The sequence below is a fragment of the Sapajus apella genome, unplaced genomic scaffold, assembly GCF_009761245.1.
Source record: "Sapajus apella isolate SASKATOON/1434 unplaced genomic scaffold, GSC_monkey_1.0 scaffold44, whole genome shotgun sequence".
Classification (NCBI taxonomy): Eukaryota; Metazoa; Chordata; class Mammalia; order Primates; family Cebidae; genus Sapajus; species Sapajus apella.
The window spans coordinates 4,389,067-4,402,433 of record NW_022436984.1 but is presented as its reverse complement, the minus strand read 5'-3'; the positions used below and the strand labels follow the sequence as shown (position 1 = coordinate 4,402,433).

General features: G+C 46.0%; 1 protein-coding gene across 3 annotated transcripts in view; it reads left to right on the top strand.

Moving 5' to 3' along the window:
* Positions 1-12,978, top strand: part of CAPN13 (calpain 13) — an 86,791-nt gene extending 73,813 nt beyond the window's left edge. For all 3 annotated transcript variants that reach the window (XM_032239218.1, XM_032239217.1, XM_032239215.1), the window contains exons 19-23: positions 850-925; positions 2,822-2,950; positions 4,009-4,064; positions 4,605-4,659; positions 12,522-12,978. In XM_032239218.1, coding sequence (XP_032095109.1) covers positions 850-925; positions 2,822-2,950; positions 4,009-4,064; positions 4,605-4,631 — 288 coding nt within the window. In that variant the 3' untranslated portion in view covers positions 4,632-4,659; positions 12,522-12,978. The remainder of the gene's footprint in view (positions 1-849; positions 926-2,821; positions 2,951-4,008; positions 4,065-4,604; positions 4,660-12,521) is intronic.
* The last annotated feature ends 389 nt before the right edge of the window (positions 12,979-13,367 follow it).

The window sequence follows — 13,367 nt, the reverse complement described above, 5'->3', positions numbered from 1 at the left end:
GTTGGCCTCAGTCACATGCCGGCGTGTGGGTACTTTGCTTTGGAGTAGCTCCTGGGGACAGCTAGGCATGGACCCAAATGAGAGTCCTGAGCTGAGTCCTGCAGCACTTACACACCCAATCCAAGGCAAGGTGCTCCCTGCCGGAGCATCGGTGTCCTCGTCTGTGAAATACGATGTTGATCAGGATTATAAGGAGATCTAGGTAGAGGTGGAAAAGACCTGGGTAGAGGCAACAGCCACCCCATACAAAAGCAATCTGTTCCAATGACCACCTTCTGCCCCTGTGCTGGGCTCCAGGATGCAATTCTAACCTGCTTTCAGTTACAGAGCATTTACTAATGTGCAAAGCACTCTCCCAAGCACTTTATAAATATTTAGTGATTTACTCCCTGCCACAAACCTATGAGGTAGGCACTGTAATCAGCCCTTTGCTACAGATGAGGAAACTGAGGCATAGGAAGATGAAGTCATGGCCCAAGGTTATATAGCCGGTAAATAGTCTATGATTTAAACTCTAGCAGTTTGGTTGTAAAGCCTGTGCTCTTAACCACTACCCTATACAATCTCTTTAGAGAGCCCTACACTCCCCTCGAAAGCAGAAAACTGCCCTATGTGTCAGAGCTCAGCCTAGGGATGCAGAAGAGGAAGGAGCATGGGTGAGAGGAGAAGCCACAGCCCCTTGGTGGGCAGCCAGGAGGGTCAGTTCACCAGGTGTGGCCACTCTGTACTCCCAGTCCTCAGTGCTGAGACCGTGCTGAGGTTTAGGGAAGCAAGCTCCTGGGATGGTAAAGGGATATCTAGGACCTCCCCCATCTTCACACAAACTTCTTGCTTCTCTTCCCCTATTAGCATGTTTTCCAGAAGGTTCAGACAAGCCCTGGAGTCCTCCTAAGCTCGGACTTGGGGAAGGCCATAGAGAATACAGGTACAATGGGGACCTCGGAGCTGCGGTGCCTGGGGGCCGGGGGGTGGGTGTGATGCCCACGCCCCTAGAAGCAAGGCTGGTACAGCAATGCCAGGCAATCAGGAGAGGGGCGTGCCACAGTCCCCGTGTCCTCCCCAGTTCACACTGACCCTGGGGGGCTCCAGAGTTGCAGACTCAGGCATAGTTGCCTCTGGCTGAGTTCTCATATGCCAGTCAATTTTCCCGGCTGCCTTTCCTCCCGAGCACAGCTCTAATTGTGAGAAAATAGCCGCCGCGTGATTGATGCCCTACTAGGAATCAAGCTCATCTCGGAGACGCGCTTCCAGCTCAGTATCTGGGCCATCAGGGTTAAATACCCACAGGCAGGCTGCTGATCTCTCTCCTCTCTCCTCACAGAGGGTGTGGGGCTCAATTAAATCAAATGGCATCTGTCTGCCTAGGCAAAGGCTCTCGGTCCTGGGATAATGATAATAATACCTTAGGGTGCGCAAGGGCTTCATGGTTCACTGAGCTCTTCTGTTCGCGTCACCTCGTTTGACTGTCTCGACTACCCTGAGAACTGGGAAGGGCAAGAATCATTAGTTCCATGGTCCCAGTAGGGAAAACAGATCACAAAAGGGTTGCACAAGGAAATGACCACCTCCCTTAAAAAAAGTAAAATCACATTTCCCCAGGTTAACACTAGAAGGAAAGTCTCCATCATCCATCCTCCCCTGGCTCCTGGCCTGGAGACAGGATAGGGAGACCAGACTGCTACCCACAGCAGTAGCCTGGACCCTCCCTCTTAACGCTTCATAACATACAGCTGGGACTCTCAAGCCTGCGCTGCCTCTGAATCCCCTTCAGGGCTTGTTAAGGTACAGATTGCTGCTCTTCTGATCAGGAGGTCTGGGGTGGGGCTCAGGAATTGGCATGTCTAACAAGCTCCCAGGGGATGCTCATGCCCCTGGTCTGGGAGCCACACTTTAAGAATCCATTAAAGATGAAATCTTTCAAAAAGACCTCACTCATGACTTCAGAATGATAAAAGAAAAAAAAATAGAAAATAGTTTGAATTCAACTCAAAAGCCTTCAGCAGCCAGGCAAGTAAGTGAAAGGGGTGATGGAGCTCAGAAAACAGGTGACTGGGAACGTGGCAAGCAGGAGAGGGCCAGGCCTATCTAAAGGTATTCAAGTTCATGTTTTATTAACTCCGCTAGAGAAACCACGCGTGTCTCTGGCTGCCGGAGGCCGGCAGGCCACCAGGCTTGTCCCCATGATGGATGGTTTGGCTTACAGTGTTCTACTTGCTAAGTCTTGCAACGCCTGACTGTGTGCCAGTGTGCACTTGGCCCCTGTGAGGTCAGCGCCTCCCTGGAGCTTATAACTAGAAGCGCAGGATGACAAGGCGCCAATCTCCTGCCTGAGGCCGCCTTCTGCGTTCTGTTCTCCCCCGAGGGTCAGTCTTTTCCCTGGATGGACTTAGGACTGCATCTCCTTCTTCCAGGGACCACTCCCACCTACACTAGCAGCATCCATACACAACCCACCTGCAGTTAGGGGTGAGGAGGAAGGTTGTTTGTCAAGGTCATCAGAAGAGAGAGGTTTGACAGAGGCAGGGCTAGAAGCAACCCCCAGGTGTCCCAGCAGCTCTCCCCTGAGGTGGGAATGATCGGATGACTGTGAAGGCTGATGTGTCCCCATCTTCAGTATCTTCACTTGCTCTCTGGCCTGACTCCAGAACTAGGTCCCTGGGGCCCAACAACCAACAAGAAAGACACTGAAGGCAGGAGGCTGAGTGGGAGGAGTTGGTGGGAGGTTTCTGGGCCTTCTGAACAGGCCTCTCAGACCTTGAGAAGCAGCAGAAACTCCCAGCCCCAGCCCTAGCCTCCTCTCACGCCTCACCTGTGGCCCCAGAATTCCTTAGAGGAATCTGCATCAGCCGCGATGTGCTGCATCTGGTGACCCTCAGGTACAGCGACAGCTTCGGCAGGGTCAGCTTCCCCAGCCTGGTCTGCTTCCTGATGCGGCTTGAAGTCATGGCAAGTAAGTGTCATGGGGGGCGGGGGGCATCCCAGAGACCTTGGCAGTGACCGGAGAATGCAGGAGAGGACCGGCCATCCCCTTCCCCATCCCACCCCACGCCAGGCCTGCGTGAGGCCTCAGCAGCAGGGTGGGCTGGCAGCCTGCGTGAGGTGCCAACTAAGGCTGCAGATGGCATGACCAGCTCCCTCTGCACCCCCCTCTCCGCTGCCGTTCCCCACCCTCAGTCTCTTTTCCTCAGCAACCCGCCCAGCCCCTCTCTCAGGAACAAGGCTAATTGAAATCAGGCTGTCCCCCTCTCCAGGTTGTGTCTATCATGGAAACCAGCTCTTCAGTTATGTAATGAAGGAATTGGTCTTTGCTGAATGTCACACACAAGTGAATAAGTGGGAGCAGGAGGCCCCTCCCCAGGCTTCAGAAATCCAACTGTGTGGGCAGAGAGGTTGCCACCCGTTTTAGCAGCATGACCCTTTGTTTTTAATGAAATCTAGTGTAAGATCCCGGGCCATAGTGGGGCCGCTGTGATTGCGGGAGAGAGGCCAGACTCCTCCCCACTCATAATCCTCTCACTGCCCTGCCACGAGGTACCACTGCAAACCCTGCAGCTCTGAGCTGGGCAGAAGGATTGAGAGGCTAGGGCTCTGGAGGGTAAAAGAGAAGCCCGAGGCACAAGCCTTGGCCCCCACACAGTTCTCAGTTGGTTGCACGGGGGAGGAACCCAAATTGTAGCACTGAAAGAATGACAAGGCTTCACATCCCCAGGGCCTAGTGTGGATGGATGCAGGGGCGTGGAGTGCAAAGAAGCCGGGAGAGGGAGGGGCGTGTGGGCGGAGCAGGCGCAGAGCCCCTCTGAGGAGGTCAGCCCCCAGCCACCCACCCCGTGCAGAGCTCAGCTGGATAGGGATGAGGACAGCCGACAGGCACACGCCGTGGGGCATCAGGGCTGCTTTACAGAACCACCTCCTGTGCCTTTAGCTTCTCATGGGCCCAGGCCCTCCTCCCTTGAGCTGCCCGGATTCCCTCCTCCTCAGTCAATCAGAACCTTCCCTTCTTTACCCTAGAGACTTTCCGCAACCTCTCCAAGGATGGAAAAGGACTCTACCTGACGGAAATGGAGGTGAGGGTGACTTTCCCTCCCTAGGGGCATTTTTCTCCCCGAGGATATTGATTCCAGGGGCATTTTTCTCCCTGAGGATATTGAACACTCTGTCAAAGGCCAGCCAAGCTGTCTCCCCCACCTCCAATTACTGCCTTATATATCGCTTGCCGCCAGGCTGCTTTAGGATCTTGGCAGACAGATTTTATTTTTTTCCAATAGCTTAATAAAGCAGAGGATTATGTGGGAGTCATAAATCCAGGAGGGAACAGAAGGACAGCCCGCTGAGCTCGTCGTACATTAAACGTATTCCCATTGAGTTTCAGAGGCTCCTGACCAGCCAGCTGGTCGACCTCAGATACAGGTCTCACTCTGCCTGGCTTTTCAGGGAGTAGCAGAGGATGTGCTGTGAGACCTCCCCACACACCACTTGGGTTGGAATTAGCTGGAAGGGGTGATGAGACTGGACGGAGGTCTTCTGAGGGAGGAGGGTCGCGTTTGCCCTGTTCTGTATTAAGCTAACAGGTGTAAAGAATTGTAATGATTACGCTTATTTTTCAGTGGATGAACCTGGTCATGTACAACTGAAGCAAAGAGAACAGACCCCACGGCTCAGGTAACATATGGCAGCTTTGGAATCTTTTCCCCCTGCGAGCGTGATTCTCCCTTCTTCTCCAGGAACTGCACTTAAGACTCTCCTTGGGAGAGCCTCCCCAGGGCTGACAGACCCTTACCTAAGTGAACCAAGGCTTAGCTGCTCAAGGCCTTTGAGTTTCAAGGCCAGCACTGCAGATTTCATGCAGAGTGTCGACCCGTGGACCTTTATGGAATGGAGTGGTTTGAAAAGCATGACTGAGGGTTTAGCATTCTTTACTGAAGTTTCAGAGATAACAGGTGATCTTTCAGCACGGGAAAGGCAAGAGAAATGGTGGAAAATGAGCACAGGAAAGGCAAGAGAAATGGAATGGGGTAGAGCAACAGAAACGGTCAGGCCTTGGGGAGAGAAGAGCGGGCTCTAGCCCCAGCTGTACCATTGACTCACTGTGCTGCTTTGGACAGATTATGGACATCTGTAGGCATCAGTGTTTATCCCTCTGGCATGAGTGTGCTGAAGAATTAACACTCATGTCTTTTCCTCTACTTTCATTTTCCTGGAACAGACCCTGGAGTTACTTAGTCCACACCCCAACCCTGCTGTAGCAGAAGCCCCATCAGTCTTCCAGAATCTTTTAGGACTGGGGCGCTCAAGATGCTGTGGTTCCCATTGTTGGGCCTCTCCGAGTGTTAGGTATTTCTTATCTAGAGGCAATCATCTACTTCCCTGAAACTTTCTACTCATACTTCTAGCTCTACTCTCTGGACCACTGTAGAAAAAAATGCTAGACATGTCTGGCCTACAAATACTTGAGAATAACTTTACTGTTTTGCCCAAAGCCTGTCTTCTTTAGTTATTCCTGTTGGATTTCCATCCAGACCTCCTGGTGACCATTCTCTAGGTGCCAATGTACCTTCAAAGTATACAGTATACAGTTCTCCACGCAGTCAGCTGTGATCAATATCACCTAAAACTCTATTGTTTTTGTAAACAGTATTTAATCTCCCATTCATCTACCTTGAAGTCAAGAGACAGACACTGTCTCCATAAATAATAATGTTTTGGCAAAAATATTTCCTGATGAACGTTTGATGCTTTCCAGTGATCGTAATTAACAAATACTGCAGAGTTCATAATTTGACCCAACTATAATTCCTTGAGTTCTCCTTTCACTCCTTTTTAAAATAGAACATTTAGTTATTTCCAGTTTTATTGTGCCTGTTCCAATCTGCATGATTTCTAATATCAAACATGACTCTTCTATTGTATCTTTAAGCTAATTGGATACATAGGGCCTGAAGGCCTAAACTTTCAAAAATAACTGGATCCTCTCTTATTATCTGTTCCCCAGTACAGGGTCCCGATTCTCTCTTAACGAATGTTTCCACCCTTCCTATTTTTGAAAAATATGTCAGAAGGAAGTATAATATTAGATGCATGGTTGTGTTTACTTCGGTTTCTTTCATTAATGCCTATCATCACCCCCAGGAGTGCTTCCCTAGCTTCCTCATTAATCACATCATTAAAGCCCATTCACTCATTCTTGACTCGTGGGTTGCTTTGCAGAATCGGAGGCAGGAGTTGTGAAGAAGTTCTACCTCCAAATCTACAAACCCACCTTCCTCTGTAACCATTTCCCCCGCTTCTTCCTGCTATGTTAGAGAGCACATCCCTTTGAGAATGTTCTGTATCTCATTACCCTTTACCTTCTCAAGGGCCTAATTGAATGAATTCTCTCTTCTGTCATCTGAATACTAAACCTGTCTCTGTCTTCTGGAGTCATTTAACTCCCATTTAAAAATGTGTATCTTTTAAATTTCTTCCATCTCCTACCCTTCCAGCTAAGCTCCACCTCTTTCCTCTCATTACAACTAAATATCACAGAAGAGGCCGGGCGCGGTGGCTCAAGCCTGTAATCCCAGCACTTTGGGAGGCCGAGGCGGGTGGATCACAAGGTCAAGAGATTGAGACCATCCTGGTCAACACGGTGAAACCCCGTCTCTACTAAAAATACAAAAAATTAGCTGGGCATGGTGGCACGTGCCTGTAATCCCAGCTACTCAGGAGGCTGAGGCAGGAGAATTGCCTGAACCCAGGAGGCAGAGGTTGCGGTGAGCCGAGATCGCGCCATTGCACTCCAGCCTGGGTAACAAGAGTGAAACTCCGTCACAAAAAAAAAAAGAAATATATCACAGAAGAGCTCATCGTCTTCATGTTCTCACTTCCCACTCTCCCTAACTGCTTCCGTTCAGATTTCTTCAACATCGTCTCTCTCCCTGACTTTCACATGGCCTCCTTATCTGATTTTCCTATATCCACTTGTATCCCTCAAATCAATTTCCTGCAGCCGGACCACACTTTTAAAAATTCAAATCCAATCATTACATTCTCCAGGCTTAGAAACCCTTCAAGGTCTTCCCATTGCTCGCAGGAAAAATCTGGCGTCATTAACATGGACCACGAGAGCCTGCCTCCTCTGCCCCTGCCCACCATCTAAGCACAAATTGTGGCTCTTTTTCCTTCTCTCTACTCCCACCACACCATTCCATCTTTACTTTCTTCTATTTTCCATGCTTTTCCCAGCCTCAAAGCTTTGGCCTTGCTGTCTGCTCTGTCTTGGCTATCAGTCACCAAACTCCTGATCCTTTATGCCTTGGCCCAGTTGGGTTCCCATGTTATGGGCTCCCATGTTACTCACTCACATATCACCCCTCCGCATTCATAACATTCAACGTACACTTGATTGTTGCCCATTCCTTCTTTTAAAGAAATTTATTGAGATATAATTCACACATTGTACCGTTCGCTCATTTAGAGTTCAATGGTTTTTAGCATAGTCAGAGTTGTGTAACCATCACCACAATATGATTTTTGGAACATTTTTATCACCACAAGGAGAAACCCCATGCCCATCTAGCACTTGCTCCCCAATTGTGTCCCACCCTCTAGCCTGAAGCAACCGCCAATCTACCTTCTAAATCTATAGGTTTACCTATTCTGGACATTTCATATGAGTGGATTCATACAACACATGGTCCTTTATGGCTGGCTTCTTTCACTTAGCACAATGTTGTCAGGCTTCATCCATGCTGTAGCATGTACCAGTACTTAATTCCATTTAAGTACCAAATACAATTTCATTGTTGCTATACCCCATTTTATTCATCTATTCCTCAGTTGATAGGCATGTGGATTGTTTCTAGGGTTGACTATTACTAATACTGCAATGAATGTTTGTGCACACGTTTTTGGGGGACACATTTTCATTTCAGTTGGGTGTATAGTTATGAGTGGAACTGCTAAATAATATGGAAACTCTATTTGTAACTTTTTGAGGAACCACCAAAGTGCTTTCCAAAGCAGCTATACCATTTTACATTCCCACCAGCTGCAAATGAGAATTCCAGTTTCTCCATAGCCACAGCAAACCTTCTCATTGTCCGTCTTTTACAGCAGTCCTAGAGAGTGTGCAGTGACATCTCACTGTGGTTTTGATTTGCATTTTCATGATGACTAATGATTTCTATCATCTTCTCAGTGCACATGGATTATTTGTATATCTTCTTTGGAGAAATGTTCATTTAGGTTTTTTAATCCATTTTTAAGCTGGATTATTTATGTTTTTGCTACTGAGGAGTTGTTGGTGTTCTTTGTATATTCTAGATACTGATTCCTTATATATGTGATTTGCAAATTTTGTCTCCCCTTCTGTAGGTTGTCTTTTCAGTTTTTTGATGCTATCATCTGTAGTATATGAGTCTTTAAATTTGATGAAGTCTAATTAGATAAACTTATTTTTTCTTTTGTCATATATTTTGGTGGTATAGCTGAAAAATCATTGCCTAACCCAAGTTCAAAACTATTTTTTCCTGTTTTTCTTCTAAAAGTTTTAGAGTTTTGCTCTTTCATTTAGGTCTTTGATGCATTTTGAGGTAATTTTTTATGTGCTGTGAAGTAGGGCTCTAATTTCATTCTTTTGCATTCATTCATTTGTCCCAGCACCAGTTGTTGAAAAGACCATTCATTCTCCTGTTTCATTGTCTTGGAATTCTTTTCAAAAATTAATATAAGAGTTTATTGACTTTCCTTTCTGTCCCATTGATTTATATGTGTAGCTTATACCTAACACAGTGTGTTGATTGCTAAAATTTTATAGTAAGTTTTGATATCTGGAAGTGTGAGTTTTCCAACTTTGTTTTACTTTTCAAGACCCTTTTGGCTATTCTGTGTTCCTTGCATTTACATATAAATTTTAGAATCAGCTAATCAGTTTCTGGGATTTTGATAGAGATTACATTAAATCTAAAGGTAAATTTGGGGAATATTGCCATCTTCACAATATAAAATCTTTTGTTCTATGTGTCTCTTCATTTTTATAGATCTTCTTGAATTTTTTTGAACAATGATTTACAGTTTTCAGTGTAGAAGTCTTACACTTTCCTTGTTAAATTTATTCCTAACTATTGTATTTTGGGACACAATTTTAAATGAAACTGTTAATATTATTTTAAGATTTTCCTTGCTAGTATATAGCAATAAAAATTATTTTTATATTGATCTTATATCCTGCAATCTTGCTAAACTTGTCTGTTAGTTCTAATATTTTTAAAGGGCTTCCTTAGAATTTTATATATTCAAAAATTGTGTATCTGCAGGTAAAGAGAGTTTTACTTTTTTATTCCAGTATAGATGCTTTTTATTTCTTTTTCTTACCTAATTGTCCTGGCTAGAATCCCTAATACACTGCTGAATAGAAGTGAAACAAGCAGACAACCTTGCATTCCTGATCTTGGGAGAAAACACCCGGTCTTTTGCCATTAAATATGATGACGTTTTTCATAGATGCCACTTGCCAGTTTGAGGAAGTTCTCTTCTATTTGTAGCTGGCTGAGTTAACACACTTTTCCTTACATGCCTGATGTCAGTATTCTCTGCTAGACTATAAGCCTGGCTGTGTCTTGTTTGTTGCTATTTCCTTAGCACAGAGCGAAACACCTACCATCAAGAAGCTAGTTGGTAACTTTTTTCCAAATAACTGAAAGAAATTGTTCTTTCAGGTTTCTATCTTCCTTTGTTTTGTTCTCTTCTCATCCCAACATTCGTCAATATTAGCTCACACCCTCATTTTCCTGCTATTTTAGCTGTGGTCTATTTCCTTCCCTCAGGTGTGCTGGGAGGCAGATAGTCCACATTATCTTGTTATTATCTCTAACGCATCATGATCCATATTATCTTATGAAGGCCTAGTTTTCCCTCACTTTTTTGAAAACTTTGAAAATTTCCCTCACTTTTTTGAAAAAGTTGAAAGTGTCCAGGTCTCTTCAATTCTATCCAATATTCCATTACTTTGCTATTATAAAGTTTCTTTCTTCTAGGAGTTCTAACACTCCGAGGTCAGCAAAAAGACTTTTCTTTTTAGCCAGGATTCAATCCAGAGAAGTCCCTCTCCTTGCTCACTGGATCCTCTGTGTTACAAAGTGTCACTGGAGCAAGCAAAGGCTTTGTCCTAAGTTAAGCGAGCTTCTCCCCAAAGATGAAGGTTATTGGAACTCCATCACCAGTCTACTTTGTTTCCAGGTCACTCCCTGCAGACTGTGTGCGAGAGGTCTTCTATCTGCCCTTGGCTTCACTGGGCAAGTCGAGGTATACTTTCACTGTGAGAATACTTCTGTTGCTCTCTCTGGTCATCTGCAGCCCATCTGCTCTCCTCTGACCTAGCAGATTGGGACACAGATATATGCAACTGGGCTGAACTCCTCTTGCTGTCTTCCCATCATATACATTTACTTTGAACAAAGTATATGCCTTGTTGTCACATTGCAGGCAATACCTATATTAAAATATAAAGTTCATACTTGAAAGAATGCTAATAATTAGTTCATTGGTCTGTGCTCCTTGGACACTTGGGATCATATTGATTTTAATTTATTTCAGAGTCTAGGGGTTTAATACCCAGCAAATCACACCCTGCTGAGAGTTTGTCTAGCTAATGTCATCTACATCCGTGTTGATTTACTGTCAATATGCCAGTAAAATGCCTTATTCTAACAAAATTGGTATTTATAACAATTTCCCACTGTATAAAAACACAGCATCCAGAGGAAAAGCCACCTCTCTTAGTCTGCAGGATTTAGGTGAAATCTGACAGCAGTGGCCCTGGTCTTACTGATGACCAACAACAGTTTTCTGCAGGGTGAGTCTGCTTCTAGCCTAGTAAAACCATCTGTCCCATCTCATCTCATCCTGTTCATCCAAACAGATTCCTTTTGGGATACCTGGCTAGGCGTTGGGTTGCAGACTGACACCCTGGGGCAGATAGAACTCTCGGAGTTTAAGTTAAACTCTCTTATACTTGTGAGTTGAGACTTGTGAGTCTGTGTGTGCCTCTGGTGATGTGAAAACTCCCAACACCATTGGCAAGCATACACCTGCTAGTTACCAGGCACCTTGAGATGCCAGGGTGTCCAGGCTTCTGGAGCTGGCTTTGGAAGAAAAATGTATCCAATTGGGGAACTGACATGTACATTCCAAGGGCATAAACCAAGGAGGAGGAAGAGCTGGAATCTAGGAAACAGAAGATCCAACACTGGACAGAGGCAGGCAAGTCCAAGGACCAGTGCTGTGCAGCAGAGCAAGAGAGTGAGCCATCCTGAGGGGAGCTGGAGGGACGACCTTTGGGAAAAATGGAAGCAGTCGTTGATCAGATTGCTTAATTACAGAAAAAAATGTTCAGAATGATTTTGAAATTCTGCTGGAAAGCTTTGGAAGAATTAGTAGAATAATGACTTAAACTAAGCAGAAAAAAAGATGAGGTGGTTATTAACTCTTGCAAAAGTAAAGAGTTATAGAAGAAGGAAAATGTGATCCTAGAGTACTTTTTCAATCAGCAGCGAACAGTACATATAAATTGTAGTAAAATAAAACTGGAATATTGATTTAACAAAAATGTGATATAAATACATTAGAAGGATGGAAGGAGGGAAGATGTGGACATGAAAGTGAGTGAGGAGCAACTGCCCCATCTTCCGTCATAAGAAGTCAATGGGCATTTAAAATTGACAAATCAAGAATTAACTGCATAAGCATTTTACCTAGAAATATGGAGGTAAACATCAGAAGAAAGAGCTTAGGTATGGGAATTAAGGATAGAAATGGGACAAGAAGCTGCCATTTTTCTTTCGTGCCTTGTAGTACTATTTGAATTTTTAAATTATGTATCTTGGACTGAACTTTTATGAAAAAAATAAATAGGCAAACTAGCAAGTAGTCTGAGAGACAGGAGTTGAGGGTTCAAGAGAAGAGGAATGAGACAGGGAAGAAGAGTTGAGGCCTCTTGACCCCATGGGTAGGGCAGCTGGCTGATTACTGCAAGAACATGTCTGTGCACGAATGTCACTTTAATCCAAGCCCCTTGTACTTGAGAAGAACCACTCCTTTGCCTGCAGAAGCCCAAAACCAGCCACCTGGAGCTCAGCTGGGACAGAGTTCAGGGCTCTTGTTACTGTAGCAACCCCTGGCCTCAGCCTTTCCAACCTGCCCAGAGATGGAGGGAATATCCCTTCCCCAAGTTTCCCTCCACTCCAGTGCCAGCACTCAGGGTTGCCAGATGGGCTATGATATGAACTCAAGCTTGGGGCAGGGCAGGTGGGGGGTGCCTTTTGAGGAATTTTGAAGAATGGGGTAGGGTCATTCCCATCTATTAAGGGGCCAGGGGCATGTTGGGGTCTGTCAGCCTTGCCAGCAAGAAGTGCCATTGCTTCCTCCACTGCGGGATGATCCAGAACAACATCTGCAGGAAAGGAGACCTGCTTCTGCGGTCACTCGAAGAAGTTCCTTTACTCACCCCGGGCTTTCTGCATTTGCGCCTTCATGCTTTTCTCTAGGACAAGCTCCCAGTGATCACTCAAGAATCGGGCTCTCATTCTAAGAGGCTGTGCTGCCCCCTGTCGTTGTGATACATCTAAACCGGCTCTGTGTGAAACGGAGTCCAAGCTGTTTTCCAACAGCCTGGGCTCGGTCCTCGCCTGGCCCAGGCCCTGGTAAGCCTGTGGCCACCAAGCAGCTCATCGGAGCACTTTGGGGTGTGCTCAACCTACGTTGCCCTGGAAAATGAAGCAGGAGATGTCTCCCTGTGGGAAAGGAGAAGTTGCCTCAGACTGCCTGTCACCAGTTGGATTCATTTCTTGGAAGAGCCAGAATGAGCCAGTTTGCCCACCCTCGGGTGCTGTGGGTGACACGGGAGCTGCCTGCTGGGTGTTTGCAGAATAATTACACTTTCTTATGTCTGAATCCTGATGATTTCACAACCAAATGGCAAAAATAAAACATGTTTTCCATAAAGGTCTCTCACTCAGATTCTGTCTCAAAAATACATTTGGGGAAGAGGAAAGGCAGCCAGCAAGGCAGATGCCTCCCTCGCTCCCTCCTCGTCCATGCTGCGGTCACTGGGTGTCTCAAAAAGGCTAGGTCCACAGAGGATGGAAGAGATGCCACAGCATAATCGGGCCAGAGCCTACTCCGAAGAATTTGCAGTTGGAAAGCTCATTTCTGGAAGCATCAACGCAGTGAGGGAATCCTTGCAAATGGGTGCGTCAAAAGGATAGAAAAGTGGGAAGCTTGCTGAGTGGGACTTTCTGAGTGGCGCGGTCAGAGGACAGGATGATGTGGACAGGGCTGCATCATCACCCTCTCACCCATGCCAGGAGTGAGGGCAGCGCTCAGAAGTGACT